This window comes from Eumetopias jubatus, unplaced genomic scaffold (assembly GCF_037043125.1).
Source record: "Eumetopias jubatus isolate StellerSeaLion01/CBP00866 unplaced genomic scaffold, mEumJub1_p1.0 scaffold_1, whole genome shotgun sequence".
Taxonomy (NCBI): Eukaryota; Metazoa; Chordata; class Mammalia; order Carnivora; family Otariidae; genus Eumetopias; species Eumetopias jubatus.
In genome coordinates, this window is record NW_028274807.1 from 69,065,128 (window position 1) to 69,082,713 (window position 17,586).

The 17,586-nt window shown below is 45.7% G+C and overlaps 1 protein-coding gene across 1 annotated transcript in view; it reads right to left on the minus strand.

Moving 5' to 3' along the window:
* HEG1 (heart development protein with EGF like domains 1) overlaps positions 1-17,586 on the minus strand; it is a 91,342-nt gene that overhangs the window by 15,626 nt on the left and 58,130 nt on the right. The window contains exons 14-15 of the mRNA XM_028091292.2: positions 13,025-13,067; positions 12,855-12,892 (exon numbers count right to left, since the gene is read on the minus strand). Coding sequence (XP_027947093.2) covers positions 12,855-12,892; positions 13,025-13,067 — 81 coding nt within the window. The remainder of the gene's footprint in view (positions 1-12,854; positions 12,893-13,024; positions 13,068-17,586) is intronic.

The window sequence follows — 17,586 nt, forward strand, 5'->3', positions numbered from 1 at the left end:
GGATTTTCTCTTTGTCTCTGAGATTCGTTAAGTTTTACTATTAGATGTCGGGGTGTTGACTTATTTTTATTGATTTTGAGAGGGGTTCTCTGTGCCTCCTGGATTTTGATGCCTGTTTCCTTCCTCACATTAGGGAAGTTCTCTGCTATTATTTGCTCCAATATACCTTCTGTGCCTCTCTCTCTTTCTTCTTCTTCTGGGATCCCAATTATTCTAATGTTGTTTCGTCTTATCGTATCGCTTATCTCTCGAATTCTGCCCTCGTGATCCTGTAGTTGTTTCTCTCTCTTTTTCTCAGCCTCTTTATTTTCCATCATTTGGTCTTCTATATCGCTGATTCTCTCTTCTGCCTCATTTATCCTAGCAGTTAGTGCCCCCATTTTTGATTGCACCTCATTAATAGCCTTTTTGATTTTGACTTGGTTACATTTTAGTTCTTTTATTTCTCCAGAAAGGGTTTCTCTAATAACTTCCATGCTTTTTTCAAGCCCAGCTAGTATCTTTAAAGTCATGATTCTGAACTCTAGGTCCGACATCATACTAATGTCCGTATTGAGTAGGTCCCTGGTTGACAGTACTACCTCTTGTTCTTTTTGCTGAGGTGATTTTTTTCGTCTTGTCATTTTGTCCAGAGGAGAATAGATGAATGAGAGAACAAAATGCTAACAGGTTAACAACGTCCCCAGCAAATATACTCTATACAAATCAGAAAAGACCTGAAATCAGGGGAAAAGAAAGGGAAAGAAAGAAAAAAGAAAGTGGAAAAAAAAAACACAAAAAGAAAAAGATAAAAACAAAAAGAGAACAATACAAAAAAAACAGAATATGATCAAATATGATCAGGCTAGTGCATAGATCAGTGCCACACACTAGATTTTGGGCATATTTTGGTCTGTTAGAAAAAAGTGCCTCCTAAAATTTTAAAGCAAGAAAGGCTTATATATGTACAAAATAAGGGTTGATACAATGAAGGGATGGAAGATGACTGTAAAGATAAAAATTATAAAATATTTTATAAAAGGAATTGATAAGTTGTTTGAAAAAAGAAAGAAGATTTAAAAAAAAAAAGAAAAAAAAAGGAGAGAATGTGATCAGGCAGGAGACTAGAACAAAGCCATACACTAGTGATTTAGGGTATATTTTGATCTGTTAGAAGAAACTGTATCTTAAAATTTTAAAGAGAGAACAACTTACATATATATGCCAAAAATAAGGGTAACTACTATGAAGGGATAAAATATGACTCTAAAAATGAGAAATAAAAAATGTTTTTTTAAAAAAGGGATTGATAAGATGTTGGTTGAAAAAGGGAAAAAGAAAAATTAAAAAAAAAACAGTTAAAAAAATTAACTTTGAAAAACTAATGAATCATAGTAAAAAAAAGCCATGAATTCTATGTGCAGTTCCCCTAGCGCTGGAGTTCTCCCGTTCTCCTCGATTGGTAAGCTTGGTCTTGGCTTGCTGGCAGTTCCTGCTGATCTTCTGGGGGAGGGGCCTGTTGCCGTGGTTCCCAAATGTCTTTGCCGGAGGCGTAATTGCCCCGCCCTTGTCGGTCGGGCTAAAGCAAGCTGCTCGGGTTTGCTCTCAGGAGGTTTTGTTCCCTGCAAGCTCTCCTACAGCTTTGGAGGACCAGGGTGAAAATGGTGGCCTCCCAATCTCCACCCGGAGGAGCCGGGAACTCCGGGCCCCACTCCTCAGTGCGCCCCCAGAGAAAAGCAGTCACTCCCGTCTCCCCGGTCTCTGGCCGCACTCCGTGCTCACCCGGCCTGTGACCCAGTGTTTCTATCTCTGGCACCCGACCCCGTGTGGAGTCTCCAAACCCAGCAGATCCCTGCGGTGCCCTCCCGCGCCGCTCCTCCCCAGGGAGGAAGGGGAGTCTCCCCAGCTCTGCCGCTTGTTGGGTCCCTGCTGGAGGAGCAATGGCCCGACTGGGCCGTGGATCACAGTTTATGGCAACCCCGAGCTGAGAGCCGGCGCCTCGGCTCCATCTCTGCAGCCGGCTTCCCCGCTCCGATACCTGGGAGCTCTGCTGCCCTCAGGCACCCCCGGTTTTCTGTGACCCAGAGGGTCCTGAGACCACACTGTCCCGGGAGGGTTCCACCCCCCGCTTAGCCACTGGTGCGACATCCCTCAGCGGAGCCGACTTCTAAAAGTTCTGATTTTGTGCTCCAGGGCTCTATCACTTGCCAGAAACGGCCAACGGAGGCGCCCTCCCCTGCTGCCTAGCCTCCCGAATATCGCCTTGGATTCACTTCTCCACACGTCCTACCTTCCAGTAAGTGGTCGCTTCTCTGTTCAGAGAGTTGTTGCTACTCTCTTCTTTGATCTCCTATTGAGTTCGTAGGTGTTCAGAATGGTTTGATCCCTATCCAGCAGAATTCCTGAGACCAGACGAAATCCAGGTCTCCTACTCCTCCGCCGTCTTGCTCCGCCCCCTTCTGTTTGGTTTTAATAACAGTTCTATCTTCTAAGATTCTATCCTTCCTACTTTTTTCCCCCTCATTTAAGATGGGCACATTTCATTATGTGTACATTATGCCTCCAGTAAAGTGTTTTTTGTTTGTTTGCTTTGTTTTTTAAGTAATGGAGAAAAGAATTATTTCTTGGCTACTCACCACCCTTTGGTGTTGTTTCTACATTTTTTGAATTAATGGTGATATAGTAGATATAAAATATTAGCAGTCATATTAGTAAGCACACACATATGTAATGAACAATATTAAAATTTTAATTGGTTTTATACCTGTGTATTTCTGGCAAACTGATATTTTCAATAAAGTCTACTAAGTATTCAGATTGATTTTTGTTGTTGTGGAAATATATTCTCAGGTTGTAAGGGGCAGGATTTCAAAAAAGGGCCAATAATCAGATTTTCTATAGTAAATTACATCTGGAACCATGCTCTCTAGGTATTCAGGTAAAGTCACAGTAATGCACAGAGCTGACAGCAAGTAGACTGTGTAATAAAAGCAAATAGAAGCTGTCCAACCGTTTACCTATCATTTATTTAAATAAATAGCACAGAAACCTGATTATCTTGAAAAACCATCGGTATTAAGACATATAGGAAACAAAGCCAAACCATGGAATAAGGTAATTCTCTCCTTCACCTCCTGACACATGTATTCAAGCTTCACTTTTAACAAAATCTCTTGAATCTGTTGACGTTTCTTTATCCCCACCTACACCACCCTAAAACACCATCAACTCTTGACCCGGCAACTGCAACCACCTCCCAACTCACCTTTCTGTGCCCAGTCTTGCCCATTCCTTTAAAAAAACAAGTCTGATCATGCCATTTCTCTGCTTTAAAATCCTACACTGACTTCCTTTGTTCCAAATGAAAGACGGAAGTCTGCTCCTGCTTAGCCCACCACACCAAGTTCAAATTTTCCCACTTTCAGCAAAACAAGCAGGCGCTCATTTTAGAAGTGACCCTTGACAGTTGTGGCAGCGTCCTCTTTGGAACAAGCAGGTTTTTTTTTTTTTTAAGATTTATTTTTTTTTATTTGAGAGAGAGAGAGAGACAGAATTCGTGCAAGCGGGGTGGGGGGGGGTGGGCAGAGAGAGAGAGAGAGAAGGAAGGAAGCAGACTCCTCCTTGGGTGGGGAGCCAGATCGGGGGCTGGATCCCAGGACCCTGAGATCAGGACCTGAGCTGAAATCAAGACTTGGATGCTTAACCGACTGAGCCGCCCCAGGCGCCCCTGGAACACGCAGTTTTGTCTAAAGAAAGGCACAGACGGAGTAGGCCAGTGCTTCTCAAACTGTCTGTGGCCAAGAACCAGTCCTGAAAGCCAGAAGACCTCATGCACATGAGCATAAATGTCCAGGAGGGGATCCTACCGAAACGTTCACAGAGGTTGGCACTGCCTCGGGAAATCATGGCTAACTTCTACTTTCTTCTTTGAGCTTTCCTATACTTCCCAACTGTTACTCATATGATTACGCGCGCGCACGCGCGCGCACACACACACACACACACACACACACACACACACACACACGCTCTCTTTCTCTCTTACGACCTCCTCTCAACCTAGAAATTGTGTGTGTATACACATACATACAACATATACATATAATTTATTTTATATATATATGTATGCTTTTTTAGGGTATGTTTGATGCTCTTTGGCAGTTAGGTCTTATTACTGGGAACTTGTACTTGGAACAGCTTATGGACAAGATAACCCAGATTTTTTTTTCTCATGTCTGCCATCAAGTCACTTCATGAACTACAACTGATCTTTTGAACCTAAGACTGACTTTGAATTTATTATGAGGCCACATAATGATCACAAGTGCATGGGATTTAGGGACACCTGGGTGGCTCAGTTGGTTAAGCATCTGCCTTCAGCTCAGGTCATGGTCCTGGGGTCCCGGGACGGAGCTCTGCGTGGGGCTCTGCTCAGTGGGGAGCCTGCTTATCCCTCTCCCTCTGCTTTTTCCCCTGCTTGTGCTCTATCTCTGGGTGTCAAATAAATAAAATAAAATCTTTAAACAAACAAACAAACAAGTGCATGGGATTTGAATCAACATCAACTATAACATTTATAGTTTTGTGGGTGCTCTGAATGTTTATTTATTAGGGTGAGACAGAAGGCAGGGAATGTCATCTTAGGCTTATCTGTCCTATCCTTTCTAGTTTGAAGAGATTCTCCAGAATGATGAACCTGGAATTCTTAGTCTTCCTCTTTAACATTTGTTGATATTTCACAGTCTTTATCTTTTCTTGATTCTTTTTGTGGTTTGGTCTGGTCATAGGTTGCTACTGCTGGCATTGCTGCTGGGAGCCCGCTGGGGGCCTTGGTCTTTCCTACAGGCTACATCTGTCCTTGCTTATATGCTCATTTGCGATGGAAACTACTACTAGACTGTCTACTTAGCCAGCCCCTCCCTGGGAACGTTCACCCCGTCGTGTGCAGGTTATGGCCAAGGCGGTTACAGGGGGTCATGCTTGAATGTGTAGCACCAACCTTGGCTACAGCTAACTGGTCTGGAAGTAAACACATGATCCAAACTGGATCAGTCAGTTCCTTCCCGGGAATCTCAATTTGGTAAAGAGAGAGAGAGAGAGAGAGAGAGAGAGAGAGAGAGAGAGAGCGCACAAGGGCCTTCTCTTTCACAATGGCTGAATCAGTGACACGCACTCGAAGCTCTCTGGGGAGTCTATTTTCAGTCACATTGTCTGGGAAAGAGGGAAAGCCTGTACATAGACACACACAGCAAAGAGCAAAGATGAGAGATGAAGTTGGAGTCATGTTAATGTGTACCCTGAAAAGTAGGCCCTCAACCTCCAGCTGCTGTGTTTCCCCACAATTCCCTGATTCTTATTCCTACTGATGCTGGAATTCCATGACACACCCCAGGATCCTTCCAATAAATGGTCTTTTGTTGCTTAAGCTAGCGAGGCTTATTTACTCCAGAAGAACCTTAGCCAACTGTGATACTGTGATTTATAATGAGAAATATATACCTGGTTTTGTCTCCCTTCCTGGCAAAGAGCTCTTAAAAAACCCTTGGAATTTCCTAAGTGAAGAGAACAGAAAGGTATGTCTTTTGCTATATTAATGATGTGACCTTTGGAAAACACCTGAGGCGTGGGGTGTGGGGGGAGGGGGGCAGGCTGCCTAGAGAACAACCCTGTGATTAGAGGGTTGGAATTTTCAGTTCCTACCCCCTGACCTCTGGAGAGGGGAGAGGGGTTGAAGGTTGAGTACACCAATGGCCAATGACCTAGTCAATCATGCCTATATAATGAAGCCTCCATAAAAACCCAAAAGGCCAGCGTTGGAAGAGCTTCCGGGTCGGTGAACATGCAGACAGCTGGGGAGAGTGGCTCGCTGGGAGAAGCTCCGCACCCTTTCCCCAGGCCTTGCCCTATGCACCTCTTCCATCTGGCTATTCATCATGAGTTATATCCTTTTATAATAAACCAGTGATCTACTGAGTAAATTATTTACTTTCAGTTCTGTGAACCACTGTAGCAGATTAATCCAATCCAAGCTGGGTATCGTGGGAACCTCTGATCTATAGCTTGGTTGGTCAGAAGTACAGGTAACAGGCACCTGGGTTTGCAGTTGGCATCTAATGAGGAAGGGGGACAGTCTTATGGGACTGAGCCCTCAACTTGTGGGATCTGACGCTATGTCCAGGTAGATCAGAAATGTCAGAAGTGAGTTAATTGCTCGGAGGCGGGGAAAAAACACACATCAGAAATGGTGTCATATTGAACCAACCAATACACCTTGTTTTAAAACCCTTGAACCCATTACAGACCTTTCTAGGTGGCCACATTAGTTTTACTTTATTTTATTATTACTTTTTTAAGTAGGCTCTGTGGCCAGTGTGGAGCCCAACTTGGGGCTCTAACTCGCCACCCTGAGATCAAGGCCTAAGCTGAGATCAAGAGTCGGATGCTTAACTTACTAAGCCAGGCACCCCTCATTAGTTTTATTTAAAATTCATTCAGTTCTACCCATATCCCCCCTCACTGAGCTCATTAGTAATGCACAGTTAAAATTTTGCCTTTTAAATCTTTCCATTCCTTTTGCATCAGCTTTCCTTTAGAATCTCTGTTCACAGCATATTTTCCTTCTCTGTGTCTTTTGAAATGTGTCTTCCTCACGTCTATAGGCCATATGTGGCCATGCCCAAGAGCAGACACAGAGCAGGATTCCCCTCTCCCAAGCCCTGCTTCCCTTCTGTTCTGACACTGAGGTCCAGTGAAGACTGCGTGAGATGCTGGCTTCAAGGTGAATGAGATTTCCAGCTGACTTCTGGACAATTATGTTTTTTTTTCCTCCTAAGCAGTTTGGTGCTGTCATTCTGGATGTCTGTGATGCGTGACTGACTCCTGCCAACACACAGCATTTCCACTGGTGTGAATCTTTTTGAAGCCTAGTGTAACAATAGACTGAACACACTTCAAAGATACTTTATACACCTGCCACCAGATGGTGGGATGGGCGGGAAGACAATGTAGATCTTTAAGTTGGACATCCTAGTTTCATTGGAAGCCGAGGAAGAGGACTGTACATGGGGAAAACAGTCTCTAAATCCTTTCAGGCCATGCTAGGAAGCTGGTGGGGAAGGAGTCTCTGCTGAGGGGAGCACAGGACCTTTGAATGGAAAGAATGCCCTATCAAAAGGCATGTTGTGAACATAAAAGAGGGATGGGTAAAAATGTCTGCAGCCAAAGATAATCTAGGAAAATTATGTGAGTTCTGTAATCACAAAGTGAAAAGAACCACAAAACAGAAAAATAGCTTGGAGGATGGGAATATTAAAAAAAAAAAAAGGCATTAAGGGACGCCTGGGTGGCTCAGTCAGTTAAGCATCTGCCTTCGGCTCAGGTCATGATCTCAGGGTCCTGGGATCGAGCCCTGCATCGGGCTCCCTGCTCCGCAGGGAGTCTGCTTCTCCCTCTGCCTTTCCTTGTGCACTCTCTCTGCCTCAAATAAATAAACAAAATCTTAAAAAAAAAAAAAGACGTTAACAAGGTAGCAAGAGGGGAATGGTATATCTGCAGAGTAGAATTCCATAGTTATTGAAAGTGACCTTATAAAATTACATAAATGAAAATATTGCACAGCTTACTAGGCTTAAAAGCAGGTTACAAACACTATATTCTGTTAGGAGATACACACATATATACTTCTGGAAAGATACATAGTACCAGTGCTTCTTATACTTTAATATGCACACAAATCTGCATATTGATCAAATCGAGGGGTCTGGTTAAAGCTCAGATTCTGATTCTGTTGGTCTGGAGTGGGGGTGAAGCCAGAGCTGCTGGTGTATGGGCCAGGGGAGAGGCCAGGGTATGAACATGGTGTTTAATGGGTGACTGCTCTTTCCTTCTTCACTCAATTTCTATCTATTTCTAATTAACTTGAGTTTAAAAATGAAAATTAATGGGCATGTGTTACTTTTATAATGAGACAACCACATTAATTTATTTTAAAGACAGAAAAGAGGGGAAGCAGAGCGAGATGCGGCGGGAGACTCGAGGGGAGCCAGTGTAAACCCAGGCAAAGGAGGGAATGTGCGTCCGAGAGAAGGCGGGGCACGGGGAGCCCGGGGCACCTCTGCTGATGGTCTGTAAGAGAATCCTAAGGCCAGAACGAGTGGGAGAAGGCAGACTTGCTTGGATCTGCCGTATAAACCAGACATAGGTGACATAGAAAAAGAAGAAAATGGAGTGCAGGGATGGGTGTCAGGGCACAGGTGGCCAGCCCTGCCAGGTGCCCACAGAAGTCCAGCTGGCCCATGCTACCTCCGAGACTAAAGGGCTTGGGAGAAGGCTTGTCCTGACCCCTCCAGCTTGACGGAACAAGGAGTGGCATCTGCACACAACTAACAGAGAGCTAACAGAAAATTGTAGAAAGGCAGGCCATAGGTTATGCCTAAATCCAGAATGCAATGAGCTGCATCACTCCCAGGAGTGTAGGGTGAGGGGCTCTCAAGACTGTGACTAAACAAAGCTGGGCTCCCCATCTCACTGGGCTTGGGTAGGGCCTCTGCCCCAAGACATCTGCACAGAGAAGAAGCATTTCCTGCTTGCAAAGGATCCAGCCTAAGCCCTAGCCCCAAGAAGGCACTCGCTGTCTTTGGTGGCGACAACAGAAGTGACAATGGTGAGTGGTCAGGGCCCTGTTATTGGACACAAAACAATGAGTGATGAGCCACAGATTCCACAAGGTGCCATCACCACAGAGGGGGGTGAAATTCAGGTGTTTCCCATTCCTTAACCAACACTGAGGACTGATCAAGGGTGGCAGGTGCTATTTATTATCAGTCACTATTCATTGCTTGGCAACCCTAAAACAGATAATCGGAATCACACAGTGACATCCACACACCATCCAGGAGTTAACCCTAAGTCACCAACACAAGGTGGCTGGGAGAGAGCCATCCAGACAGAAGCCTGCCCTCTGCTGGACATAATGATGACAACTTGGATGAAAGGGGAAGGAAAAGAAGTCTCAGATCAGAGAGAAATCCTGGCTACCGCCAAGACCCCACAAACATAATGGGGGAACACAGGAACTTACAGAACGGTCAATGGATGTAGGGGTATATCATCTCCAGATGTCGATAGTATTTAATGAACTCTGAACAAAAAATCACTAAATGCCACTTAGAACAATACCCTGCAGCTTTCTCCCCTTTCCCTCAACCCTTTGTGGGGCTTTCCCCTAGCTCCGTTCTCCCTCCTCGGATCACTCTTACATTCACTGAGAAATCGAAGCCTTTTCTGTAAAGCCTATTTAGAGAGTTGTTTGACCAAAGGAGGTTTGAAATACCAGTTCACAAGAGGCCTGTCAGGACCAGGAGGCACCAGGAGGACTTGGCAGATGGTGTCTCCTACCTCCTACTCCCTGGTTCAACCCCAGAGGTGGCCACATCTCCACACACCTCACCTGTTTCCCTCACTCTCTCTCTCTGCTATCAGAGGGGTGTTCTGTTCTATTTCTTGCACACATGATACAACTCTACCTTACCTTGAGCCTTCCTCCGTCCCTCCCTCAAATTATTCTTTTTTTTTCAAAGATTTTATTTATTTATTTGAGAGAGAGAGAGTGAGAGCAAGCACAAGCAGGGGGAGCAGGAGAGGGAGAGGCAGGACCGATGCAGGACTCGATCCCAGGACCCTGAGATCACGACCCGAGCCGAAGGCAGACGCTTAACCAACTGAGCCACCCAGGCGCCCCTCCTCAAATTATTCTTAAGCCATCCTCTACGACATTATCTAAGCCTCTCTGTTTCTAATACTTACAATGTCTCAGAATCAGGTTTGCAGGCTTGTGGGGCAATCACTACCTGTTAGCTCTAAAACCACCTCTTCTATAAAACTAGACCATTTAGTTGTAGTATTCTAGCATTTAGTGAACAGGTCTCAAATAGCTTAAATGTTGTGCCTGACTATTCAGCCTCTTTCTACATTGAAAGTTCTAGGCTTTCTTCTGTCTAATTTTGTGTGCAGGCTACTCCATTCTGTGATCAGTTTAAGAGTGCTCTATGGCTCAGTTCTGGTTTTAAGTGAGGTGTGAGATTCATATTAGAAAGTGAACAAGGTAATTCCATATCCCAGGCAGCCCTTGTAAAGCACAGGATCTTTAAATGCTTCCTGAACACAAGCATTTAAAGATCCTGAACCCAGTTGAGAAAGCTTGTCTAGTGATTTTTAGAAAAGGACATACACTGTTATCCATACTGTTTTACATAAGCCAAATCTCAAAAAAAAAAAAGAAAATCCTGAAGCCTCCAGTTATGGGATGAATCAGTCACAGGAATAAAAGGTCCAACATAGGGAATAGTCAGTGGTACTGTAACAGTGCTGTAGGGTGACAGATGGGAGCTACGCAGGTGGTGAGCACAGCAAAATGTACAGACTTGTCCAATCCTTATGTCATACACCTGAAACATTGTGTCGACTGTACTTCAATTAAAAAAACAAACAAACTAAAGCCTACTTTTTTTTTTCTGAAGATCTAACTGGCTTTATTAAGTGTTTCATTAGTCAGGCAGAGTTCCACCTAGCAAGTAGAGAGGAGCTCCTGAAGCCTACCTTTCCAAGCACTGATATTAAAAAATAATTTTCACTCCTTTTTAATTTTTAAAAAGCCTAATGTAGGGTAACTTCCTCTTCTTATTAAACCGAGTACACCTCTGATACTGTGATATAACAAGAAATATCTATTTGGTCTTCACTCCTCCTTCTTAGCATGAGCTCCTAAAATCCTTGGAATTTCTGAGTGAAAGGGGTGAGAGTTACATCTTCTGTTATTCATAAGGAGCCTCTTTCATCCACACCTCAGTTTATGCTAATGAAGCATCCTCTCTGAGGATGGGGTTGGTTGCCAGGGGAACCAACCAGAGGGTTGGAACTTTCAGCCCCGCCTCCAACCTCCAATGGCCAATGACCATTGATTTCATCAATTGATCCTATACAATGGAACCCCCCTAAAAATCCTCAACAATGAAGTTCAGAGAAATTCTGGGCTGGTGAAGACATAAAGGTGCGGGGAAGGGGATGCACCTGGGAAAGCATGGAAGTTCTGAGCAGATGCCCCTATTCCTGCCCATGCATCTCTTCCATTTGGCTGTTTCTGAGTTGTTCCTTTATAATCAACTGGTAACATTAAGTTTCTTGCACATGTGAATCAACTTTACTGTAGCTTCAAGTTCTGTAAGTTGTTCTAGCAAATTACTGAACATGAGGAGGGGATCATGGGAACCTCAGATTTATAGTTAGCTGGTCAGAATTACCAGAGGCCTAGACTTGGGACTGTCTAAAGTAGGGGCAGTCCTGGGACACTGAGACCTTAATGTCTAGTGTCTGGCACTCTGGAAAATGTCAGAATCGCCTGCTGTGAGGGAAACCTCCCCACCCCCACATTTAGTGTTAGAAGCTTTGTGAGTAAAAACCAGTTCACGGTAGCATGGAACTCCATTTGGTGTGTGATGACTCAGGTCCATCGTGATGAATATCTGTGCTTAAGTGCTTTTATGGCACCAAGGTGTCCTCGGGGATTACTAAATAAGATAGGGCTGTCTACCACGCCGTGGCCTCAGCTTACTACTTAAAAAAAAAAAAACACCACCACCTTAATTCTGTGAGCTCCTCCCTCTGTTCTATAGGACTCTGAATGTATTTGTTTTTAGAAGTGCTTCCCCAGTCTTTCCCTTAGGCTGTCCACTTGCTAGTTTGCAGTTAAGGATAAAGCTGATGCCCCAAATGACCAGTAATCCTAGATGGATATGTAATTCCAAGTCTCTAGACTCTGGCCTCAAAGTGGCTCCATGCTGGGCACACTGACATAGCTTTAAGTCAGCAAGGTATGGAATTTTTTTACTTTATTTCATTTTATTTACTTTTTATTTATGCTCAAAGAAAGTGCAATAATGAAACTTACTAACAAGAAAGTTTCATGAGCAAAGAAAATACCAGTGAAGACATAAACGGTTAGGGATACCATTGGGGAACAGGAACTGGGCACTTTGACACGCATTAAATAAGGTCACATCTAAGGCACACTCATCTATAGAATGAGGGTCAAAGCTTTCCTAAAATAAAGTACTGGATGGTGTTATTCCTATTATATCCTATATCCCAGAATTTCTTTCATTAATTTCTCAGCTCTGGATATCCAAAAATGTCAGTGAAAGTGATCTGAAACGAGTCACAACTATTTTTCTCAAGGCACTGAATCCATTCTCCATACTGCAGCCTGACCTGATTTTCTCCATCAGCTGCTGCCCTGCTCTGGGACTCCTGCTGCTTCCACAATGGGTACTGATTAGAGTCTAAAGTCTTGGGCCGGCTGGCAAACACCCCAACAGCTTGGTCCACATGTTCTCTGCCAAACTAACCCTCCACTCGGCCTTCCTCTCCTTCTGTCCTCAGCCCCACCACACACACCGTCCCTGGAACACCACCAGCCCGGGCTGCCCCGAGACCTTGAAGTTGTATCCTCTGCCCGGATTCCTTCTCCTCCACACCTGCCGCTGGAAGTCTTCCAAAACCTCCAACTCCATCCCCTCCAAGGGCTCAGGAGGCTCTTCTATTCTCCTAGGCCTGCTCCCTCCCTCCCTGCCTCCCACCTCCCCCTCCCACCTAATTTCTTGTATTAACACTCCACAGTCAGGGCTGTTCAGGAATCATTTCCTCTGTCAGACCTGGAGGCCCTGGAGGGTGCTCTGCCTTCCCCATACCTCGCAGCACAGCAGCTGAGACGTGATGGAAAGGGGAAGAGACCACAAGCCTTGTGCATGGAAACCATGCCAGCCCTCCCCACCGACCCCCGCACCCCACCCCCACGAACCTCGAGATCTTTGCATACTCACGGTTTCCACAGTTGAGACCACCAAGCCCAAATGGGCAACTGCAAGTCAACAGAGAAAAAGAATGAGAATTAGTTTCAACAATCAAAAGAAATAACTGAGGCAATCTATCCAAGTAACTTCTAGGTAAGGTTTCTAACAAATTCATCAGAATAAATGAGCGTGGAGCCTACCTCATACAGGTTTCATTTTCGAGTCTATATCCATCTTCACATGCTGAAAGAGAAAAAGGAATATCTATGAATATGTCCCTTGACCTCCCTTGGCCCAAACTGACAGTTATTAGACACCAGCCATCTTCAGGTCCACAAGAATATTCTAGAACCAGAAGCCTACAAACAGCTTTAGAATTATCCATAACTTGCCAGCTCAACTGTTAATTTTTTTAAAAGATTTTATTTATTTATTTATTTGAGAAAGAGAGAAACAGCATGAGCAGGGGGAGAGGGGGAGGGAGAAGCAGGCTTCCGGCTGGCTGAGCAGGGAGCCCGATGCGGGGCTCAATCCCAGGACCCTGGGATCATGACCTCAGCCGAAGGCAGACGCTTAATGACTGAGCCACCTGGGCGCCCCTTTTAAGTTTTTTTCTTTTTAAGATTTTATTTATATCACAAAATTTTCTTAACCTTTTATTGGCTCTCAGTTTCCCATCTATATTAAAAAAAAGATCATGATAGCAATAGTAATATCTACCTTATGGTTTCTTGGAGGAAATTACGTAAAATAAGACATGTAAATGGCTTAGCACAGTGCCTGGCACATAGTTAGCACCAAATAAATGATTATAGTTATAATTATTATCTAACACATGCAATTCTCTTTGGAAGTTCTCTGTGGCCCCTGTGTAACATCCTTCCATATACACAAAGACAAATGCTTTACCTGCTTTAACGTAGGTCAAACCTTTAACCTGCTATTGGCCCCAACGGCCCCTTCCAACAGGAAGTAGAGCTGTGATATCCTCTGGGACATGGTCCGGTGGGTGCCTCAGTTTTCATAGAATGCTCACCCTATCTATAGTCTGTGCAGGGGATTCTGGACCTATCTAGGTGAGTGCTAATCAGCACAGCACCCAAGAACGGAACTTGGAACCCTCTGGTGGTGCTGCTGATGGACTGGAGGGCTGTGGTCCAGCCATTCCTGTGGGTCAGCAGTTTCTGAATTTATTTGATCACAGAACACTTTCAACACTACAATAAGCTGACAGAACGGCATGAGCTATAATGCATGCTTGGATGAAAGCAGACAATAAAAAATGGCCTCATCGTCAAATTCATCGCTGCAAGAAGTGAGAGAAATTTGATTCATGAATAATGTACATGCACACTGCATAAAAGATCACAGATAAGAAAAGGTACACAGCATAGAGCAGCGATCCCCAGACAGCACACATGCCGACGGTGGGATGTGAGTGTCGGCAGCATGCTCGGCTCGGGGCGGGGGGCGCACACCCTGGGGGCTGGGACAGGAGCTCTCTTGTCCACGTCCCGCATCCTCTGCTACGGATTAGTGCATGATAATATTAACTGATGTAGATGTGCTCACTGCTGTTCTTCCTTCTATGTTTAATGTTGGATGCTACATTTTTCTAGCATCTCTTTTGTTGTCAGAGGGTACTGACATATCACTAGAGTTGACTGAAACAGTTCAGAAAACACTGCTCTTGATAGTCTGCACTTCCCTTCCAGCAGCTCACTTAGAGCTGGAAACCTGGCCCGCACTGTTGTGGCTCCGCAGAAGCGCTTTTCCTGAGCCACAGTCTCTTAAATGAAGGGCTATTCTAAGCAGCAGTGCTGGGAAAGTCCCTGGGACTTAGTGCAGGCCGCCATGGACCCCACTGCCACAATACCACTCAGTAACCTCTCAGGGAGGATGCCCCACAGAAATTCCTCTTGGGCCTTGGGTCCTAAAAAGATGGGGATGCTTCTGAACAACTGTACTTTATTTTATGGACCCTGGCTCTTTTTAAAACCATATTTCTTTCTTTGTCTCAGTATCCAAGAAGCTCAGAGCTGGAGTGAGTGGCCTGCCTTTAGCAAACACGTGGACCTTACAGCCTACCTTTCTGTATTTTTTGCAACAAAGTAGGGCAAAATCATATCCCATTTAGGGAAGGAGGAACGAGGCACCCTCCCATACCTTTGACATGTTTGAGACTGCTGCTGGCCTTACTCAGGTGGGGCTCCTCTGAGGAACAAGCTGAGCACTCCTGCTTCCCTCGGTGTGGAAAACACTGGGCCCAGGCTGTCCTCATGCTACAGCGGTTTGTGGGAGCCGGGGAGCCAGCCCTGGGTGCCCCACGGCTCAGTCTGCCGGCAGCTTCCCAGGGATGGCTGGCATCCCTGTGACTCATCCCCATCCATCTCGGCACCGAGGCAGGCTGATGTCACACCAGTCTGTTCTATTCTGAACACTTCTTCCTGGAAATGTTTTTACATCAGATCGACCCACCCAACCCCCATCTGCTGGGTGGGAGCTTTCCACCCCGTGGCTGTCATCCTGCCAGACGGAACGTCCATCTGTCATCCTGCCCGCGAGCTGACGGGCCGGGCTGTTTTCACTTGGCTTCGGAAGGGGCCTGACTTCCTGGTGTAACAATACTTCTTTACTTCAAATGGGCTTGTTCGGTCATTAGTCAAAGACAGCGTGCCACCACGGGCCTGGTGCTGTCCTGGGGGTTCTTGGAGGGAAAGCTCATCAGAAGGCTCCAGTGTACCTTAGGTTCCATCCAGCTCCTCTTCTCCACACACTGGCAGGACTGTGACCCGTGGGGCACTGAAGACAAGATGAGTGTAGCAACAGCTAGTCTTTGTGCCCAGACTGGGCTTCCCCTACTGACATGGAACACAAGCCAATGCAAGTCTTCTAGCCTTTTTGATAAAATAAGTGGTGGAGTCTTCAAGACTCATTTTGTTCCCAAGACCTGCCACTCTTGTCCTATCATATTTGCTGCCCTGCCATCCATTTGTTAATTCGACAGACATTTGTTAAAGCCCACAATGTGCTAAGCATATTCTAGACACAGGTCTGGCTTTCAAGGCATTTGCAGCCTGGTGAGAGAAAGAGGCCTGCATGATGGAAGGAAGCTAAGACACCTGTGGGAAGGACACCTACTTTAATTTTATATGACGCTTTTGCAAGTCTGGTAAAGGCACCACGAAGCTCTTTTATGTGAAACACTAACGAGTGAATATATGTGTACAACAGAGAACAATATAGGCTCGCTGACGTACAGCTTTAGAAAACTTACCCACATACCCCTATCCCCCATTTAGACTGAGCACTGACCTCAGATTTGAGGTGTCCAAAAGGGGACTTATTTTAAATACCCCTTGGTATTGCTCCAGCACCAATGGCCAGAAGATGTCACTGCAACCCATCAGAACCCAGCCAACAGGGCTGCAGCCCGAAGAGCTGCCAATTCCATTCATCAGAGGCCTGATGGCCACGGATGAACGTCTAACCAACAAGGATACTACAGAAATGAGGCTTAGCAGGGCCTTGGCAACAAGCCCGAGAGCCAACCAAGGTATCCTCATGCTGCATCTTGGGTCCTTACTTGATCAACATAAGGTTGCCGGAGGCTGTCATTGCATTTGAAAAGTCTTGGACAGTCTTGCTATGGCTAATGCTAGTCTGCAAGTGAGACAAGTAAGAAATCGCTGACTTGGAAACAGAGGCAAGTGGCTGGGGCCGCCAGAGCAGAGGTGGCAGGGCCGTTCTCGAGGCTGTCTGAGACTCCAGGGACTCAGTGTACTGGGGCCACCACTCCCATGGACCCCACTTCTACCCACCCTGCCTTCCCTCCTGCCAGCTCTCCAGCACCCCAGCACATGGATTTAGCAGAGGTCACCTTCCCACATGAAGCAGGGCTCAACGCCCCAGTCTCCGAGAAGAGCAAGGAATACTTTACATTAAACCAGGTGAGATGGAACTAGGAATCTTCTGTGCATCAAAGGGGCAGACTGACATGCACTGATCAACGCTGTGAGGTCACCATGCCTCAGGACTGCTGGCCTGCTCTGCACAGCCCAGCGCAGGGCCGGCGTGCAGAGCAGAGGTCCGTACTTCCAAAGCCATTGTGTGCAAACCTGAGTCAGGAGGTCTAAAGCTCAGGACGACCACACGGCCCTGAGATGTATTTTTACCCTCTCCTAATGGAGCCAGTCTCTACTGGGAGGTCCTGATAGCAAGAACTGGCATGTCACCTTTCCCTAGTATGTGACTTTCACTCAGGGTCCAGTACATCTGTCCCCAGCAGGCGCTGGCCAAGCAGGAAGCCTGTGCCGTAGACACTCCCATGTGGTACAATATGCTGCCAGCTACATGAGGGCCTTGGGATTGCTCGTTTTTCTGGGGATTACAAATTCCAGCAGCCTTTTATGAGGCAGGGACGCGGCGCGCTGGACTTGAGTGAATTTTACTTTATAGCAGCATTCTGGCCGTGCACTCACGGAGCACCCTTTATTTCAAACTGAATGAATTTAAGTCTCACCTAAATGGTTAGCAGAATTAGGTTTCTCCCCTTACACCCTTCATGAAACCTTTAAACCTGGAACTCACTAATTTCAGCCCTGTCCTGGGTGAAAAGCAAGGGTCGATGCTGATGGCTTACAAAGCACCTCCCTATACACGGCCTTCCTCAATTCCTAGAATGTCCAAGGGAGCACCACTATACCCATTTTGCAGAAGAGGAAAAACAGGCTCAAGCAAAGCAAAGTGTCTGCCCCAGGAA